This window comes from Neovison vison, chromosome 6, assembly GCF_020171115.1.
Source record: "Neovison vison isolate M4711 chromosome 6, ASM_NN_V1, whole genome shotgun sequence".
Classification (NCBI taxonomy): domain Eukaryota; kingdom Metazoa; phylum Chordata; class Mammalia; order Carnivora; family Mustelidae; genus Neogale; species Neogale vison.
Window position 1 is genome coordinate 203,090,452 of NC_058096.1, and position 20,650 is coordinate 203,111,101.

Sequence of the window (20,650 nt, forward strand, 5' to 3'; positions counted from 1 at the left end):
ATCTCAGGGTCCTTGGATCCAGCCCTGCATAGGCTCCCTGCTCAGCAGAGAATCTGCTTCTCCTTCTCCCTTCAGCCCCTGGCCCCAGCTTGTGCTCTCTTTCTCAAATATACAAAATCTTTAAATTAAAAAAAACAAACAAACAAAAAAACTACCTTCTCTTGGGTACTGCTCCCCTCCGTGAAAAATCACATATAGAACTTCTATAAAGTGTCAGAGAGTGAACACCACAGGTTTCTGGAGGAGCCCATCCACAAAATCTCTCTTTTTTAAAATCGTACTTCGAGAATATAATGATCATTCTCAGCTCACAGGCTGTACAAGGTAGGTTGTGGACCAAATCGGCCTCGATGTGCTGACCCCTACTCTGGGGTAACATGTCCAGCAAACTTCAGGGATTAGGATGTGGAAACAGACCAGAGCCCATCTCGTTGCTGTTTATATAGTCAAAGAAAGAAACAGCTCTGAAGGACTTCTACGAACAGACTATTAACAAAATCCCACTGGTTCCCACTAGTCCACAGTTGGGCATGTGCAGAAGGCCTCAGATGCCTTCTTAAGCTCTTCCTCACCTCACACCGCCAACAGCTCCCGGGATGTCCCGGAAATCATCAGAAGGTGCCTGACAAAGAAGAACATGCAGTGAGCCCCCCACCTGCTGCAGCCACCCCCTGGCATTTACTGGGGGCTGGACCCTGAGCCAGGCACCCCACCCCAGCTCACCACCCTGCAGGAAGCTCCTCACCACCCCAACGCTTCCCTCGGGGACAGATTCTGGGCCCCGGAAATGCTAGAGAGACTCAGCCAGTTACACGGCAGTGCACAGTGGAGCGGAGACTGCCACCTCTGTCCGGCCCCAGCCCGTGCCCGGGGTCAGCACCTCTGCCACTCTGCAGCTCACCACGTGTCTGAGGTCTGGCATCCCAGTGTCCCCATGCCACCCCAGAGAGTGCACACGGACAGCCTACCAATGTGGCAGCTGGCCTGCAGAGACCTCAACGAGCAGAGGCTGTGCAGCACCTGGCAAGGCCCTCCCAGTGGTCTCTGGGCAGTGCGGAGGACCTAGGGCCTGGGCACCTCCGACTGTGTGATCCTGGGGAGAGGGAAGGGAGGAGTGCCAAGGAGTGCTGCGACAGAGCAAGGACTCAGCAGACTGCCCAGGGTCACAGGGCCATGACCTACTGAACACAGGGCTGGATGGAGGCCCAGGAGCCAAGCAGAATGCCCACATCACACTTGTCTTCCTCCTCTCTTCCCAGGACAGAAGTTCCAGAACCCTCAGCAGCAGCCACAGAGGAGGTGCTGGAGTCGCAGTGTGTCTGACTACTAGGGTAACATGCAGGGGCCGGCAGAGTAGCCCCGTGAGCCCGGTAACAGCGGAGAAACTCTTCCCGATGGGCGTGAGACCCAAACAATCCCCACCTCAGGCTTTCTGAACTGCCTTTCCCAGAACAGTCTGCGTACAGGGGCTAAGGACCACCTGGCTTTGCCTCCAAGGGCCTACCTAGTGAGAAAACTGCCTGTTCCTATTAGTTCCGAGAATGACAGACAGATGTGCGCGCACGCGCGCGCACACACACACGGACGGACAGACGGAACACAAACTGCTCATCACAAAGCAGAGTGCACCAGGCAGTGGCAGCATCTGCTCCAATAGCAGCCAGGCCACCTCCACCGTCTAGCCAAGGCCAGTCCTACTTCCGGACAGCCGCAGGCAGAACACTCGGTCCACAGAACACTCGGTCCACAGCGATAAGCAATCCCCAGAAGAAGGAGGGTGTTACCTGTCCGGAAGGGATGGACTCCAAGGAATCAGAGCATCCCCGGGCAATGGGCCGGTCCTCGGGAGTCAGACTGTCGGTGGATGAGAGGCTGCTGGCCAGGGCCTCCTCCTGCACGAACATGATACCTAGAGAGACCAGGGGTGGGCGGGCAGGGCAGGCAGGGAGAGTAGCCATTCAACAAACACGGCTGGGCCCTCAGGCTACCGGCATGACTGGAGGCCTCATCAGACCCTCTAACCCAGCCCCGTGGATCACAGAAGAAAATGTTAAAAACGGAAATCTTGACCTCGAAGAACAAAAGACTGCTTATCTAACTTCAGGGCAGGGACAGACTTTCTACACTTAAACCCAAAGGAAGACATGGACGTGTGCGTGACTACGTCACCACCAAACTTCTGGAAGAGAAGAAACCGAAGATAAAAAGGATATGAGAAATAAGTACTTGTGATAGTTGACAAAGTAGTGTGTCTCTGATCTATAAAAGGCTCTTCCAGATAACAAAGATGGGAGTTGAGGGGGTGTGTGTGCTGGAAACCCCGTTAGGAGACGGCAGGCATAAGCAGCCATCCCACAATGGAACGGCTGCCAGAAAGAAGATGGGAAGCGAGGCACACCCCATGAGGAACCGCGAAAGGGCAAGTCGAAACATGACCTCTGTTTTGCCTTGCTTTGGTGAAGGTCTGACAGCCTGGTCTGGCCTTGGCCTAACTGGGCAATGGGGCACGGGTGTGGCAGTATGTCCATCAAGAGCCTTTAGCGTGTTCACTCCTGGACCCTCTAAGAGAATGGCTGAACTTGGCCTCCCAGCCCACTCATACAACCCCTCTGCGGGCCTCACAGATACGCAAGGGCTCGGGACTCCTCGCGCGCAAGGCCAGGCCTTCTCGCAGGCGGTGTTCCTCCAGGGCTGGTGAGGACAGACTGTACTCGGCACCCAGGGCTGCAGACCACTCCCCACTGACCCTCCTCCCCTGGGCCACATCCACGGCCAGCGCACTGACTCATGCACCCCAGAAACACCTGGCGTTCTTGAACCCTGCTGAGGCTGTTTGAAGAAGACAGCTTGCCTGGGCCTGTTACTTCATTCCAGACGTTTTCCGCAGTGGGTGAGGGTAATGACTTTTTTTTTTTTTTTTAAACATTTTCCTAAATGTAGCTAGCTGGGAGAATGCTGAACTCTGACCCCCAGTTTCACAGAGGTCTGAAGGGGCCCAGAGCTTGCCTGGCTTTGCCATCAGAGACCATGGTTCAGTGAAATGACTGAGCTCCAGAGGTCATGGACCTTTGTGCAGCTCAGCTGCCCCCCAGGACAGGACAATTCATGCAGCCCAGGTCTTCTGCCCACGGACTAGCCAAGCCAAGAGCCCAAGCCCAGAGCACCCCCCACCTCCCCAGCAAAGCAGTAGGTGCTAGGCACAGGCAGCAGGAAGGCAGCAAGCACACAGCCATGCACAAAGCACACTGTTCTATCCCGGAGTCCGCCCCTCTCCTCCCTCACACGCTCAGAGTCTCTCTTCCTTTGAGGTCCACCTCACATACCACCTCCACTGCCAAGTCCTCTCTGCTCCAGACACGCCTCTCCCTTCTACAAACGCCCCCACGTCATCTTGTCCTGTTCTCCCTTGGGCACACACGCTCACCTCCCCAAGAGGCTCCAGGTTCCTTAGGGGCACGATTCTGGAATCGCCCGACAAGGACGCAAGGAAGGGAAGCCCCTCCTGGCCACGCCCGAGGAGCCAGGAGCCTTGTCAAGCACGTCCCCAGCGTCAGCTCATGCACGCCTCTCATTATTTACCACAGTTCATCAACTCTAAGATGCGCGGATGGGGCGCCATCTTGGTCTCAGCAGCTGTCCACGGAAGGCTTTCACACGGCTCCATCACGAATGCCAGCTGGCTGACCGCGCGCGACTATGAGACGCCACTGACCGAAAGACGCATCTCAATTTCAGAGAAGTCACGGGGTGGAAACGGGTGCATCTTAGAATCGATGAAGTAGGGTATATCCGCTTTACTTGAGAAAACCGAGCTTCAGAGAGGCTGCAGGTTGCTTGAAGGCACTGGGCCAGGGCAGCCGGGATGCACTGAGCTGCCTCCCTCCCGGGTGCCTGCTCCTGACCACTTCTCTACGGACCTGGCTGAAGAATCAACTCTGGCATGTCATCCGTCAGCCCCTACTGGTCACAATCCTCCATGGCTCCAACAAGCTGGCTAACAGCTCCTGAGACAACCAGAGGCCTGGTGTTAACGGGGGAGCGCCCAGTGTAGTCACAAGCACGTTTAGCTCTACCCAGGGAGCAGGCTGGGAGCAGAGCTGCTCCCTTCTGGAGAAATCCTGGCCCATCCGGGCAAGACCCTGGACAGGCAGCACATGGCTGAGCTCAGCCCTCTGTCGATTCCTCCATCTCAGGGAGAAAAAGTCACGTTTCTCGCCACTACCCACCCACACCCTGTTTGGAACTGAGGAAACGTGGACAGGGACAGTCTTTCTGCTTCCTTCCTGGACCATGGACTCTACAAACAAGTGGTCAGGAAGGGTCACTCAGGATGAGACGAGAGGCATCAGAGCACCTAGATGGGGCCCAAATTCTGTTGTTTCTCACAAAAAGGAAAGAGATGTGCACACAAAGACGTCCACTACAGTTTTATTCATAAGAGGTGCAAATCTGGAGACAACGTCTCAATGTCTGGTAGATGGCAAACGGGCGGGGGGTGGGGGTGGGGGGGACAGACTACAGTGAGCCACTCTGTGACACGTCCCTGGCAGTGGGGCAGACACCCGCCTGCCCAACCAGGGGTTGCCTGCAGCTGCGGCCCCAGGGGCAGACCCCTCATTTCCCGCACCCGCGGTCTGCACTTTACCGGCTGCTTCTCCGCTTGCTCGTCCACTCACACACTCACTCGTTCATCGGTTCAGCAAACGCTGACTGAGAACCGGCAGGTGCCTGGCCTCGAAGACCAGTCGCATCTCCCCATCCCCCAGAGGCCTAGTCCCACGGCTTCTCTGCAGGCTGGCCGGTGCCGTGACAGGGCAGCACACGCTGGTGGCCCCCAAGAGGGCTTTGGCCCGGCGGCAGGGAAGCTTCTTTGCAGCGATACAAGCCCCCCTCCCCTTTCATGTAAAAAAAATAAAACCAAAACTTCTCGATCAAGAGTGTTACAAAAGCGGATGGACAATTCCTCTGGCCCTTAACACCACCACTGCATTCCCGTGAATTCTCGTGGATTCTCTCTCCTACCTTGGGGTCATGAGCCTGGTGTGCCGCCCAGCCACAGGCGTTCTGATTTAACCTGAGCGCTTGCCCTCTCTCCCGAGCCAGCCCCCGCCTCTCTGAGGTGACGGCAGGAGAGCAGCTCGCACCACAGCTCCATCCTCTGAGGCCCCTCACGCCCCACGCTGGTTAGCGCCCCACGCTGGTTAGCGTGAGTAATGCTGCAGGGAGCATCTCCCCTCCCCCTTCCCCATCCACTTATCCCACTCAGATAAAATCCCCACCGGCGGGGTTACCAGGTCAAGGGGTGGGAACGTTTTTCTGGCTCTTGAAACATAGGGTCAAACTGTTTTCCCAAGACCTCACACCAAGTTCTGCGTCTCCAGGAGCCCGGGCGGGCGGGCGGCGTTCTTTCCTGTGTGTCCCGAGCCTTGGCTCCACTCGGGACGGCACACCCTCCCCTCTTCCGTGGGGGCCGGGCCAGCAGACACTCTCATGGGACCTGCTTCACTCACTCATCTCCGAGGATGCCTGGGTTCAGAGGTGAAAGCCCTTTGAAAACGCTAAGACAGTGGGTGGGTCTCGGGAACTGGTCTTCCACGGGTCCACAGACAGCCCGTCTTGGGCCCACACAGACACACGGTGTTTTGGGGCTGGCTTGCACCACGAGAGCCATAGAGATGAGACAATGATTAAAAAAGAAAGTTTCTACACAGGGGCCGGGGTGCCCGATTCAGGAAGGTCACCAGGCCTGGCGTCCTGCAAGCAAGGAGCCAAACTGGCCATGCTGCCTGGGGGGAGCAGGGTCCTTAAAAGCAGCAGCCCCAAGAAGCCTGTTCACACGGCAGCCTCAGGGCTCCACTGTAAACCTATGAAATCCTACAGGAACCGGATGTGGGATTCAGACCAACTGCGGGCCCTTGGTGAGCAAACAACAGAGCTGAAATCAAGCCAGCAGACCCCCGCCTCCCCGAGCTACCCTAAGAGGTGCCGCCTGAAGACAGCAACATGCCCCCCACCCCATGTCCGAACCCTGCCCAGCCAGGAGGCCCAGGCGGAACCTGCGCCACTCCGCTAGCTGGCAAGACATGTACACAATTACCTTGGTTGGAGAGGATGGGCTGGGGCAGGGAGGCCGTGGCAGGAGCCACACTGGGAGGGGAGCCGCTGGGTTGGATGCAAGGGGCAGCGGAGAGCCGGGAATCCTCAATGACCTGAGGAGGAGTGCTTGAGTCAGCCCCCGGGGCGGGGGAGAGAAAGGTCAGGAAGCACAGATCCCAACACAGCCACCGGGGAGGAGGAAGGAGCTCCTGGCTCTCTCGAGAGCGGTGATGGTGAAGGTGGTTAGGCCTAGTCTGCAGCAACCCTGAGAGGCCTGTGCTGCCCCTGTGCCTCCCTCACGTAGGGGAGAACAGAGTGGGGGTGGCTTGCCCCAGCTCAGCAGCTCAAACACAGAGGGGTGCAGCCAGGACGCAGGGGCCCCGAGTGCTTCCCGGCCCAGTCCCACGGCGAGCCAGCTCCCCTCTCAGCTGGTTTTCCTCACTGCCACTCCCGTCACCTCCCACACAAAGACCCACCTTCTTCTCTGGGTTGCTCAGCTTTGACTTGACCTCCTTGGCTTTCTGAATTGCTTTGAGCACTTCCACAGTGTCCAACTCCTTCTCTGTGGTCGCGGTGTTGTCCAGACAGACCTACAGGGTTCAGAGAACGGCCGTCAGCGCAGGGGCTGACAGGAGCAGCGTGGAAGGGGCGCTGCAGACGTGTGGGCCAGGCCCCGAGAGGACACGGGAGACCAAGGGAGGCTCTGCCCCCTGGCAGGCGAGCTCTCCACCCCCCGTGGAGGTGACCTGGGAGCTCCCACACTGCCCGGGCCATTTTGGGAGTCCCTCTCTGAGAAGAGGAGGCAATGGGACAGCCTTGCAGGTGGCTGGGAGTTGGGGAAGCTAGTGACCTGAACCAAGCCCCCAGTTAGGGCAAAATTCAGATCAGTTAAGAGCGAGGGGAGGCCTGGGGAACTGGGAGGGCAGAGGCACAGGGAATAGGAACAGGCAGATATAGGAGGGGGGCCGTGACTAGTAAGCAGTGAGGGGTGGCACTGTGGTCACTGGCCTGTGGAATAGCTGACACCAAACCATGCAGCCACGGGGTGGGGGGGGTGCCTGAGGGGAGGGCAGGGGAAGAGGGCATCTTGTGGACACGGTCTTAATGATAGTGTGAAGAAAGGGGTGCTCAGGGCTGAAAAGAGATGAGAAGAATGGCAGGGGAAGGGTGCAGACAGACGCTCAGGTATCTTCTGGCCTGTGATGTTTGCGGGGGGGGGGGGATAGGCCTGCTCTAGAGTGGAAGGCGGGTGAGTCTGGCTGAGGACCTATGACACTGGCATGGCAGCAGGGGGGCCAGCCCACATGCAGCAGGCAGCAGACCCTGGGCCGGACCACTTTGGCAAAGGGGGGCAAACCCTTCATGGTCTGCAGTCTACAAAAAGAAGCGTGACTCTAACAAGCTAAAGACAGTCCCTCCACCCTGGGTCTGTGCCTGCTGGTTGGTGGGGAGCTGTCCAGGCCTGAGGCTCTGACACAGATGACAGGACAGAGGCCAGCAGGAACCAGAGTGGCTGGTGCCCCCACAGAAGGAGCAGGGAAGCCTCCTCCTAGTGGCGGGTGTGTGTGGGCGGGAGGGTGCATGTGTGTGTGTGCGCGCGTGCATGTGTGTGTGTGCAGACTTCCCAGAACCGAAAGGTCCCTTGGGGCCAGCGGTCCTTCTGAAGCAGGGAGGTGGACAGAACAGCGGCCATCCCCTCCGGCGCCGCCGGGGCAAAGCCAGACTCCACCCAGACCGTCTCTCCAACAGAGCAGACCCGCCTCAGCAGCTTACCTCAGAGGCCCGCTCTCCGAACTGAGCCAGCACCTTGGTCCGGTAGTCAGGGAGGATGCTCAGGGGGTTGCTGAGCAGGGCCACGTGCTCCAAACACGGGAGGCTGCCGATGCTCCTGACCTCCTCCAGCTGCAAGAGACGAGTCCCCTTCCCTCACCCCTCCTTCGAATGCTGCGGCGACAGGCCAACATGACCGATGGCCTCTCTTTGACGCAGGCCAGCTTTACGATTTCTTCTTCAGGGGGAGAAGCTCTGAGGCAGAGCCACCCCAGGACCCCAGGAGCCTTCCGGGCTGAGGCTCACCTGCTCGATCCTATTGTCGCGGAGGTCCAGGCTGACCAGGGAATAGAGCTTGTGCAGGCCACTCAGGCTCTCCAGGAGGTTTCCCGCCAGGTTGAGGGTCTTGATGTTCCCCAGTTTGGTGTGCACCCCTTCCAAGGAGGAGAGCTTGTTGTAGGACAGGTCCAGGTGCACGAGGTTGTACAGGTGCTGCAGCGGCATCGAGAACAGGGTACAGTTGGTTCAGACCAAGGCTCCGCAGCAGGCAGGCAGCCCCGGATGGTGCAGGGGCCTCCCCACCTCCAACGCCCACTTGCCCCAGACAGCTACTGGCAAGTGCCACCCCCTGCTCCCTGACACACGCCATGGCCCCCCAAAAGCATCACAGCCCACAGGAGTGGGGCGAGCTGTGAAAATCAGGCTGTCCGTCATCGTGATGGAGGTGTATGGTCATCACACTCAATTTCTATTTTCACATCTTTCCCCCCACTCTTTGAACCTAGAGCAATGATCGCCTAGTCTGTGGGAACACCAGCAGACCCTGACTTTACAGACCTCCTGTGCACCCAGACACCCTTCAGAGGTCTATGAGAGAAAACTCCAGGGGACGGCCAAGCTCCCAAGGCAGCATCAGCCTCCTGAACTCTCAGGAGAACGGGACCTCAAGCAGCCCATGGAGGGTGGTCCTTAAAGACACAAATTACCTGCAGGTTGTCCACAACCAGCACTCCATTGTGACTCAGGTCCAGGAACTCAATCTTTGGGATCAGTTTCTTGACAAAGAGAAAGAAGAGAGATGCCTGAGGTTACCCTAGGAAGGGGGGCTTTGGTGGCCCCTGTCCCTAGTAGATGGGACAATGTGAGACACTTCCTCCTGACTAGAGACGCCCCAGCTGGACATCTCTGCCTGTCCCAGGGGCAAACAGGGCCCCCAGAGCTAAACATGGGCCACTGTTCCTAAGAACCCCTGGCTTGTGAAAAGGACGGTGGCAAGGTCCTGGACGGGGAAGGAAGTTCATCCCTCTTCTCCAACCCTACCCAACCCCACCAAACAGCACAAATACAGGAAATCGTTCTCCTCTTGCCCAAATGCTATCAGGATGTCACTATTATGGGGGTGCGTCTGGAATCCATGAAGTGAATTTCCCACTCTACTCCCTGGAAATATTCTCACTATGTTTCTCTATCAAATGTACATTTGATCAATAGATGTCATTGGGCCCTAACCACTACCTCATCTATTTCAATGAATCCACTTAAAAACTCCAGGCAGTGCACAGATCATGGGCACAGGTTGCCCGTGGTCCTTCTGGAAAAGGCCAAGTTGCATGCTCAACCTCCGGGTGTGACAAGGCCAGAGAAGCCCCTAGTGCCTACGGCTGAGAGCATACCACAGACTCGTCGATCTCTGAGATGCTGTTGTGGCTCAGGTCTAGAGTGGTCAAGGCCTGCCATGTGGGGATGACGGCAGTCACAGGGCCTTCCAGGGCTGTGCCTTCTGGCTCCCACTCGTCAAATTCCGAGGCTTCGGGAACAAGGACTTCCTGTGTAAGAACATCTGTTGAGCACCACACTTGGCCTTCACGCAACACAACACAATCGTTGCAAAATTTCAGGAAGGGCTTCAGCATATTTAGCATGTGGAAGTGAACTTGCATTAAAATGGGCTTCAGCTCATATGGCTTTACTCGATTGTGAAATACCTGAAGCGCTTGGCAGCCTAATCGCCACTTGGAATGTGTTCTGACCCTGCCTCATTAGCAAATGCTTTTCAAATGCAGAAGAGCCTTGTTCTCCATGGTGATCCGTTTCTGGCTTCAACCTCAGGAGCTCAAGACCAGCAATCACAGCGTTTCCAGGCAACTAGGCTTTCCGAGCTGGCGCCATGGTCCCTACCGAGGACCGTAGCCATTACTGTCCATTACCGTCCATTACTACACAGGGTAGAAACAGGGACGCCATCAAAGCGCAGGAAGGCGGGCCTCTTTGTCCTGCAGTTGATTTCCGGAAGACCTCTCCTCCCTCAATAGACTAACTTGGGCTCTTTGAGTGAGGCCACAGGGAGCCCCTCGGAGAGGGTCCGGGTTGCCCAATGCTGTCGGCTCTTTATATAAGCCCCCTAGCTCAGCCAGCAGCCTCACGACCCCACCAAACCCGTATCTGCATCAGACACCACAAGCCATTAAAGTAGCTGCCCTGTTTGTTCTATCCCAGTGGAAGGATTTGAGCATTGCTAAGATGGAATCCATAAAAAGGTACATAGAGAAGAAACCCCTTACTTTCTCAATTCAAGTATTTCTGTTGCTCACACACAAAGGACAGAGCACGGCATTCCTACAACCCAGCCTGTCCACTTTACGTGCACTCAGAGCAGGACACAAAAAGTGCTGAGCCAGGACTTCACAAGCTCAAAGAAACACGTCAGTCTAATGAACATTCTGCCACTTGCCACTGCTTAGCAACCTGTTCCCCTCCAAAACCAGGGACGTTTCGGGGGGTGGGGGTGGGGAAACCCAGTGCCTTCAACTATCTTGTTCAATAGAATGGGTTTCTGACGAAGACAGAGACCGACGCGTCCTGGGGACGGTCCAGCACTGGGAGGATCTGCACGAGTGTGGGGCTGCCCAGGGGAAGGTCTGACCTCCGGGTCCGGCAGACAGCAGGGACACTCGCACCCACCCTTGGTGCGCAGCACAGGGCCCTGCCCTCAGTGCCTGGGGCAGGAAACAGGTGGCACTTACCTTCATAGAGGTCGCAGAGAAGCGGACACTCATTGTGGCTAAGGTGGACTTCGATGCCACGAGTCCCCGGATGCGCCTGGCACCACAGTGACTTATCTGGAACAAAGAACAGATGTGTCTCAGAAAAGGCTATAAGGGCTGACTGAAGCTTGGCAGGTGAAGAGGAAAAGCAGGCTCTGGAAAGCAGAACTTGAGAGCAAAAGGCCTTGGGCACACAGTGAGGACACAAAAGACCCTCTTGCTCACCTAGCCCTGCTTCACCAGCCTTGGCTATCCTGCAGCAAGGAGGCAGGGCTACATGCCCCCGTATGCCCATGAACGCCACCCACCGGCAGACCCCAACCATGGGGCCTCCTCAGCCTGTGAGCCGAGGCTGGGTTGGACACTCCTCTAACTTCCCAATCCTTCCTCAGCCAGCTTTGGCGGAGGCACACACCATAGGTTCCCGTCTAGGGATGTGGTCCTCAAAGTCTCTGGGACTAGCCCAGAAAGGTGCAGGCAGAACAGTCCCATGGGCAGCAGAGGCTCTGGAGTTAGACTTGACTGAATTCAGATCGCAGCTTCCCCTCATTGACTGTGTGGTCCTGGCCAAACTTCTTACCTCCCTAACCCTCAGTTTTCTCAACTGCAAAATGGGAATAAAAATACCACTTCATAGGGCAGTCAGGAAGCTTCCAGCAGGAAGTGTCCATCAGGACACAGGGCTGAATACAGAAGCCATGCTCTAGAAATAGATGCTTTAAAGGCATTTTTTAAAAGTACCCATTACTGAGTCTCCTTGCTTTTAAAAAACATTAACGAAACTGACATCTCGAACCCAGGAATAGGGTAGGAAGTAATACAAAATATTTCCTGTTAGATGTGGGCACACTGGAGAGCAGAGAGCCCTCAAAGCCCTCTGCAGTTGTGTCCTGGGAAACACAGACTGGAAACTGGCTCTGCCTGACCCTCAGGACGCCCTCCCAGCCCTTCAACTTGAACAATGAGAAGAAAGAGCCAAGTGCTGGTGCTCCATTCTGTCCACATGCTGCCTGTGCCCGGACCAGCCCAGAGCAGGAGAGGCCCCTCTCTCCAGACCTTCGGGTGGGCCTTACTTACCTAGCTGGGATCTATCACACACAGACAAACGCAAAAGCAACGGTGCCTAACGGGTAAACCCAGACACTCTCTGGCCGCAGATAATCAGACGCAAGACCATCCCTGCGTGGGCTCTGCCCCACCTGGACTCCAAGGGCCCTGGGCCTTACCTCCACCTGGTGAAGAGACTTGAATATTGACAAATCAAAAGGCAGGAGTTGCTCCTGAATGTTGCTGGTCCCAAACGGTCCTTCTGTGCCTGAAACCTGCGGCCAGACACAGGGCTTGAATCAAGGATGATGCAGCAGCAGCTGTGCAACCTGACTCGGGGCTCTGCTGGGCTACATGGGGCACAGGAGGCACATACCTCCGCTCACCACTTGCAGGGTCAACAAAGCTGGCTGAAGCCAAAGTTTAAAGGGGGTACTGGGTAACGACTGCCCCCTGGTGCTCACAGCCAGAAGTGGCCTTCCCCATGCCAGGGCACATTCAGCCACCTTTACACACACACACACACACACACACACACAGACAATGAGTTCCACAGCCCCACTGGGGCTCCATGCCCACAACCGAGTGGCAATCCATGACCAAGCTGCCACAGCTTTACCTTCAGGTACTTAAGGCGACAGGTGAAGTCCAGGATGTGCCCGAGGTCAGTCTTGGCATCCCCACTGGCACAGGTGGGCTTTCCCTGCTGCAGCTGCTCAGTGACCGCATAGAGCTGTAGGGGCCCGATGGCAAAGACCTCGCCAGCCCCCAGGAGCTGTTCTCCTGCAACAGCCATGCCCCCCAGGGTGAGTGCACGGCCCCAGCCCCAGTGTGCAGCCAGGGCATCGGCCCCCTGGCCCATAGCCAGCAAGCACTCAGGACGAAGCCGTGGTCCTGAGAGCACGCTGGGCACAGAGCAGACCCAGGCCACGTAATCACAAAGGAGGGAAGGGCCCTGAGACCGTGCAACTGGGGAGCCTCCCTGGGCTGAGGCTGCTTTAGGATCTGTGCGCTGAGATGAAGCTGATGTGAGGTGGCCCAGGGGCAGCAGACCTACCCCGCCCCCTCTAACATGCCCACAGCCCGAGATCACCTGAGGCCTGAGGGGCCAGCCCAGTGCAGGACCTGCAGGCAGGCAGTGTTCACAACCAGTGCTCGCTCTGCCCCTCCCAGCCATGTACCCTCGTGTCCTCAGGGCCCTTCTCTGCACCGCCTGGAAGGCAGGCAGTGAGATGTCTGACACGGGGCTGAGCGGCAGAAAGCACTGTTAGCTACTGTCACGAGGCTCTCTGCTGCACAGCCGTGACCTAGGACTGGCTTCTCTTTGACGTCTCAACTCTCTCAGGTAAGGACAGAGCAGAGGGCATCAGCTCACCCACCTTCCAGAACTCCCCCATAGGGCTTTGGACTACATTCTGAGCCTGGGGTTAGCCCCTGACATGGGGACTCAGGAGTCCTAAGGTAAAAGACCACAGCTTCTTAGACCTGGCTGCCTGTGGGGCTGGTGGGCAGGTGGGCAGGCAGGCTCGGCTGTGGACCAGGCCCTGGGATTTGAGCAAGCCCGGGGAGGCGGGCCCTGATGAGGACTTGTCGGCAGTTCTGGGCCACCCTGGGTCCCTGGCTGCCTGACAGGGCTGGACCAGCGGCACCCACTGTTTCGGGGACTCCTGGCCACACACCTTTTTCAAAGAGCTCCTCAGCCAGTGCCGCGGTGATGCCATTTATCTCCTGCAGAGAAAACAACCCAGAGTTAGAAAGAGACCCTGTCCCCAGTCGCTGGGACTCACAGTCCCTGCTAGCTACTCTCTCTGATGCTGCAACGCCAGCTCTCCAGAAAGCTAATAAAACAGAGCTTACAACACACAACAAAAGAGAGAGTAAACTATAAATCAAAGTGCCTAGGAAGGAAAACAGTATTTCCAGTCCTGTGGACACGTGGAATGTCGCTTCAAAGGAAGAAGGGAAACAGACTATCGCGGTGGTGACAGCACGCCCAGGTACTAGCTGACACAGGAGGCCTGGGAGGCCGGCAAAGCGGGGCTGTCCTGACCGTCAGCCGGGAAGCGGGCAGCTCCCAAAACTGGCCCCAGAACACCCTGGGAGAGAGCCTGACAGAGAAAAGTCCTGTTTCTTCTGAGAGTGACTCTTTCTACTTTCTTTCATGTTCCAAAGGGGCCTGAAGAAAGAGTGAGCGCAGGCTCTCTTCCTGTGTTCATCCTTCAAGCCCTACAACAACAAACCACTAGGCCCCAGGGCCCTAAGCAAGAGGCAGGAAAGGCCATCCTTTACGGAGGCCTGAAAGACTGAGCCCGCAGTCATATTAACAGCTGGTGTCCCGGGACCTGAACCGCGCTGGGCACGCTCTGTGGCCCTGACGCCCCATGTGAGAAGATGGTATTTTGAACCCCGTTTCCCAGATGAGCAGACTGAGGTGGGGAGCTGCTGTACTCGCCAATGTTACAAGGCCAGAGAGCAGCAAAGCCACTTAGCCTTGTAGGTTCCCTCTGTACATGATCCACTGCCTCAGCACTTCCGTGTGCGATCCTGGGGAGGGCAGGACCCCAGAGCCCCCAGCCCCACGTCAGGCAGGTAAGAATTTTCATGCATGTCCAGGTGGCAGCCAACAGTACTTTTGGTAAACAGGCCCAGATGGAGGCCGCACGTTGCCTTCATGACTCATGGGAACATCTCTGCCACGAGGACGTGCGAGTCACATGTTGACAGGACTCAACAGGCACCAGGCTGTAGGAGACAGTGTGTCCTTTTCCTGTTTTCCTTTGTGGTTTGTTTGTCTCCCTTTTATCTTTCATACATGATGGATATGCTGAAGGTTGTTTATATGCCGCAAATATCTTCTCCCCGTCCTGCAGTCTTTTTACCTTTGTTTGTGGCCGTTTTCCTGACACACAGAAAGGCTTCATCTGTATAAAAGTTGTTTAATCTGTGATTCTTTTCCTTGGTGACTTTAGGGCTCTTCCCCCATCCCAAGATTATAAAAATATTCCTCTAATTTTTTTCTTTTTTTTTTTTTTTTAAGATTTTATTTATTTATTTGACAGACAGAGATCACAAGTAGGCAGAGAGGCAGGCAGAGAGAGAGAGGAAGGGAAACAGGCTCCCTGCTGAGCAGAGAGCCCGATGCGGGGCTCGATCCCAGGGCCCTGAGATCATGACCTGAGCTGAAGACAGAGGCTTAACCCACTGAGCCATCCAGGCACCCCTAATTTTTTCTCTTAATGCTTTATGCTAGCTTTTAAAAATGTGGTTATTTCTCTAAACTGCTCAAAATTCAGTTTACATATAGTATGAGAAGAACCCCCTTTCAACATCACCAGTGGACAAAAAGCCCAGTGGAGGGAAAAATAAGCAAACATGGCCCCAGCGTTAACGGTCACAGGGTCTGGCAAGATCCAAGGTCAGACGCAAAGGGGGCGTCAGGGCTCTAGCCGGGGAGGAGAGAAGCTCCCCATTCAGGCTGAAGTTCAACTTCAGTCTCGCTCAACAACTGAAACTCCATGACAGTTTCCGTGAGTGCAGTGAAGAACCGAAGATTAGTAAGAGCTTAGAATGATCCAAACACTCGTTTCTCTAACAGTTTCAAGCGCTGTGGCTGGGGTCTAAACCAGGGCTTCCCGGCCCACTGCCGTGAGCATCACCAGGTCAGCCCTGAAAGAGGCAGGCTCTTGAGCAGCAATTCTCAGGCCCGTGCTAGTGACACTAGGGCTCCCAGAAGGTCTCCCTCCGGAAGGGGCTCCCTGCCCTCCAGCTGCAACTAACAGTGTTAACACTTCTTTGGGTAGCTGAGCTCAATATCCCCTAAGGGGACAAGGCCGGTATTTCTGGAGAATATGGAAAGCTGCAAGATAGTGAGGGACAAAGGATCATGCTAAGCAGAGGGCAGGGTTTTTTTTTGTTTTGTTTTTTTAAACTTCTGAGCCATTTTAAAAAGCAAACTATGTGACAATTCCTCTCCACTCCTGCTGCTGTAACACTGTCTACTTTTGCAACACTACCTACTTTGTTCGCCAGGCTCGTCTCCACCTGCGGAGACTTCATCAGAGAGAACACAGGGATGCGGCGGCCCCTGAGTCTAGAGCACAAGCCTTCTATGAGAAGTACTTCATTGGCTTCCTCAGAACTCTGGTTAAGCCAGCCTGACATGCAGAGCAAAGGTGTGCAGAGTCGGTACTCCCCAATATCCCCGCCCCGGGCTAAGTCACTGCAGATTCTCCTAGGAAGTCACCCGTGGGGAAAGGTGACTCCCACATACCTCACCCAACCTAGGCAGAAGGGACCTAAAGTTGCTTCGGGGTGCCACAAATGTCTGAACTGAGATGTGTTTTTAAAAAAGACATTCTTTATACCTCAAAAAAAAAAAAACAATTAAAATCAAATCAATGGGGCATCTGGGTGACTCAGTTGTTAAGTGTCTGACTTCGGCTCAAGTCATGATCTCAGGATTCTGGGATCGGGCCCCACATCAGGCTCCCTGCTTGGTTGGGGGGCCTGCTTCTCCCTCTCCCACTCCCCCTGCTTATGTTCCCTCTCTCACTGTGTCTCTGTCAAATAAATAAATAAAATCTTTAGAATTAATTAATTAAGCTACTTAAAAAACCAGTACTACCCAACGGTAAATATCCTATGGCCCTGTCAGCCAGCCGCCTGCCAGGATCCCGAGCTGTGGTGCACCCTTAGGCGGCAGTGTGAGCGGCACACACGTGCCCCGAACTGGTCGGGGTGTAGCATCCACATACACAGAGCCTGCCACAAGTACACCCTGCAGCGCCTGTGCCTGTGCCCAGGAATGACCCCAGGCCAGCCCAACGCTCCTGCCTGGCGCACACTCCCGCACAGAGCCCTGGTTAATGGGGCACAGACGAGGGACTCAATCACACGTCACTGTGTGATTCACACACATAGGCGAAGGGGCAGAGGCAGGGCGGGACCCCATGTAACTCTTATTTCCTGACTGTGGTGAGGCATTCTAGGAGGGCTCAGGTATGTTATGTGCAATATGGCTTTAAGTAAAAGTAAAAATTCCCTATTGAGAGATTCAAGCCTCAAGTTCACCGGAGAGCTCCAAGGCCATAAGCTGCAGGGAAATCTGTCAGCACTTACAGCCTCAGTACTTTGCAGCTCAGACAAAGGACACAGGTGGACAGTAAGGCTAAGGTTAAGATGGTAACAGTTTGGGGCACCTGGGTGACTCAGTCAGTTAAGCATCCAGCTCTTGATTTCTGCTCACATTATGGTTGTGGGGCCAGGAGATTGAGGCCACATCAAGCTTGGTGCAGAGTGTGGAGCCTGCTTAAGATTCTCTCTCCCCCCCTCCCTCTGCCCCTTGTGCACTCTCTTAAAAAAAAAAAAAAAAAGGCTTAAAGGGTCAGGAAACAGCCTGCCTCCTGAGCCACTGGTTGATATCCTGCCTCAAAATGATATGCTAGAAATCCTTTGTGGGATCCACTTCTTTGAATTTGAAAACCTCTGCTCATGGGGTGCTGGGATGAGGTCTGTCACAGAGACCTCCAGCAGTGCTGAGTCACAGCTGTCTAGAGACAAAGAGCCCGGCAACAGCCCCAGTGCCAAGGTGTGCCCTCTCACAGCAACACAGGGCTGCCCTGGCCCCTACATGCCCCATCTCAGAGTTGGCCATGGAGAGAAGGGCTGCTTTCTTTCCTTGCCATCAAAACCCACACTGCAAAAAAATGAAGTTGGAACCCCTTACCTCACACCATAAATAAAAACTAACTCAACATGGATGAAAGACCTAAATATAAGCGCTAAAGCTATAAAACTTGAAGAAAACCAAGTTGTAGATTTCTGTAACCTTGGCCTAGGCAGTGGTTTCTGAGAACATCCAAAACACAAGGGACCAAAGGGAAAAAAAATGGATGAACCCAAGTTCATCAAAATCTCAAACTTTTGAATTTCAAAGAACCCTATTAAGAAACTGAAAAGATAATTCACACAATGGAAGAAAGCATTTGCATATTACATTTCTGGTAAGAGCCTAATATCCAGAATATATTAAAAAAAAAAAAAAAAACTAGAGTGCCTGGGTGGCTCAGTGGGTTAAGCCTCTGTCTTCAGCTCAGGTCATGATCTCAGGGTCCTGGGATTGAGCCCTGCATTGGGCTCTCTGTTCAGCAGGGAGCCTGCTTCCCTCTCTCTCTGCCTGCCTCTCTGCCTACTTGTGATCTCTGTCAAATAAATAAATAAAATATATATTAAAACAAAACAAAACAAAAACTGTAATCTCTCACTGTCTCTCCCTCTCTGTCAAATGAATAAAATCTTTAATAAAAAAATAAAATAAAATAAAAAATTTTTTAAAAAACTGTAACTCAACCACAAAAACACAAGTAACCTAATTTTTTAAAGTGCCGAGGACATCTGAGTACCTGTCTCCGATGAAGATATGCAAATGATGAATAAGCATATGAGAAGAGGCTCAGCCTCGTTAGGGAAATGGGTATCACACCATACCACTTCATGCCCACCAGGATGATTATCAAAAAAGTGGGCAGTAACAAGTCTGACAAGGATGTGGGGAGAAGAGAACCTGTGCATTGCTGATGGGAATGTAAAACGGTGCTGCCACTATGTTAAAAAATTTGGCAGTTCTTCAAAAAGCTAAAGTTACCATATGACCGAGCAATGCCACTCTTTAGGCGTACCCAACAGAAAGGAAAACCTATGTCCACACAAAACCTTACATAAGAATGTCCACAGCAGCATTATCTGTACTAGCCAAAAAGTGGAAACCACCCAAACATCCATCAACTGATGGATAATGTCGTAATTGGCAGAATATGACTCAGGCAAAAAGGACCGAAGTACAGTACAAATGGACCTTGAAAGCATCATGCTAAGTGAAAGCAGCCCATCACAAAGGCCATATTTGTATGTTTCCATTTTTATGAAATGTCCAGAACAGGCAAATCTGTGGGGACAGAATGTACATTAGTGATTGCTGATGGGTACAAGGTTCCTCTTCAGAGTGATGAATGTTCTGGAATTAGTAATAGCTGCACAACTCTGTGAATATACTAAAAGCAGGGAATTGTGTACTTTAAATGTTTTGGGGTTTTTTTTTTTTTTTGAGATCTATTTATTTGAGAGAGAGTGTACGTGCAAATGGGGGGAGGGGCAGCGGGAGAGGCAGAGAGAGGGAAGCAGAGTCCCCACTGAGTTGCATCTCAGGACCCTAAGATCACGAAATCAAGAATTGCTTAACCAACTGAAACAACCTGGGTGCCCCAGGAATTGGATATTGTATAAGAGTGAATTCTGGGACTCCTGGGTGGCTTAGACAGTTAAGCATCTGCCTTTGGCTCAGGTCATGATCCCAGGGTCCTGGGACTGAGCTCCAGGTTGGGCTCTCTGCGCATTGGAGAGCCTGCTTCTCCTTCTCCTATTCCCCCTGTTTGTGCTCTTTCTCTCTCTCTCTCTCTGACAAATAAGTAAAATATTTTAAAGAAAAAAAGGCAAACTACTTTAAAAAAAAATAAATTTTATGATATGTAAACTATATTTTAATAAAGAAAAAACCTACGCTCCTGACAAAAAGGGTTCCCTGCATCCACCCTGTCAGCCCATTAAGAAGTGGAACATGTTGAGAATAATTTCAGAGAGGACACTGAAGGGACAAAGGCTGGCAGAAATATTCCCTAAGAACCCCCAGCCTATAGAAAAGGCTGACGAATCTTTCAGGCCCTCGTTGTTCAAACTCATTTGAAGATCTAGTGGTTCTCAGGTGAGATTTCGCCCCTCGGGGGGATACTAGGCAATGTGTGTGGCCATTGTGGCTGTCACAACCTGGGGTGGCTATCAGCACCTAGAGGCCAGAGATGCTGCTCAACAGCGCATGGGACAGTCCTCGCGACAATTATCCACCCCTAACAGTCAACTGTGCTGCAGCTGAGAAACTGTGATTTAATTTCATAATGGGTCAGGTAGTTCTCAAAAATCCTTGGATTTATATAACCCAGGGGCCCTTCTGAACAGTAATTTCAATATGTCCAAACCGTTCCAAGCAGTAAAATATGCCTCAACACAGAACCTCAGAGATGTGGGCCGGCCAGTGCAGGGCCACCTCAGGCAAACGGCTCTCCAATGAGCAATCCAGGCCTTTCCACGCTGGGGGCAGGGCAAACACGCTCCTCGAAGACCCAGGTCTTTAGCCACGAAGTGCACTTTCAAAGGGCTACTTATCGACTTTTATCCTTAAATGGCTAACCAAAGCTTCCTTAAAGAACAGCATTTCCTAAAATACTAACCGGTAAAGCATCTGAAATGCTCTCGTAAGGAATGGAAATTTTTCCTCACATAAGGAAAGTATATGTGAAAAAAAACATCTACAACAGGAAACTGCCATTGACACAGTTGTTGGTACGCACTGAATAAAATCCAAAGCACATATATAGATACAGCCCATCTGTAAATGCCACCCATTTTCCACAGCCCCTCCAAGCTTAGTGACCCAACACTAGCATTGTCACCAAATTTCCTGGCTCTGTCTAGCACTCCAAAAAAGGTTCATCTGTCTTCTCTGAAAGCACTTCAAGGAAGTTGTGTTGTAAACACATCTGAACCTTTAAGACCACAACCCACAGGTCCCTTCCTGAAAGGTGAGCCTGAAAAATGGAGTGGATTCCTTCGTATCCTCACCATATAAAAAGAAAACATGTCAA

At 53.6% G+C, this 20,650-nt stretch overlaps 1 protein-coding gene across 2 annotated transcripts in view; it reads right to left on the minus strand.

Moving 5' to 3' along the window:
- The window catches only part of NISCH (nischarin), a 32,550-nt gene that overhangs the window by 7,423 nt on the left and 4,477 nt on the right, over positions 1-20,650 (minus strand). Inside the window, exons 4-15 of one of the 2 annotated variants that reach the window (XM_044253435.1) lie at positions 13,637-13,685; positions 12,577-12,740; positions 12,137-12,232; positions 10,890-10,985; positions 9,540-9,692; positions 8,853-8,921; positions 8,173-8,358; positions 7,870-7,998; positions 6,573-6,686; positions 6,098-6,209; positions 1,785-1,909; positions 573-622 (exon numbers count right to left, since the gene is read on the minus strand). In XM_044253435.1, coding sequence (XP_044109370.1) covers positions 573-622; positions 1,785-1,909; positions 6,098-6,209; positions 6,573-6,686; positions 7,870-7,998; positions 8,173-8,358; positions 8,853-8,921; positions 9,540-9,692; positions 10,890-10,985; positions 12,137-12,232; positions 12,577-12,740; positions 13,637-13,685 — 1,343 coding nt within the window. Of the gene's footprint in view, positions 1-572; positions 623-1,784; positions 1,910-4,412; positions 5,527-6,097; positions 6,210-6,572; positions 6,687-7,869; positions 7,999-8,172; positions 8,359-8,852; positions 8,922-9,539; positions 9,693-10,889; positions 10,986-12,136; positions 12,233-12,576; positions 12,741-13,636; positions 13,686-20,650 lie in introns of those variants that run through there. The other variant, XM_044253436.1, reaches the window with a different exon arrangement.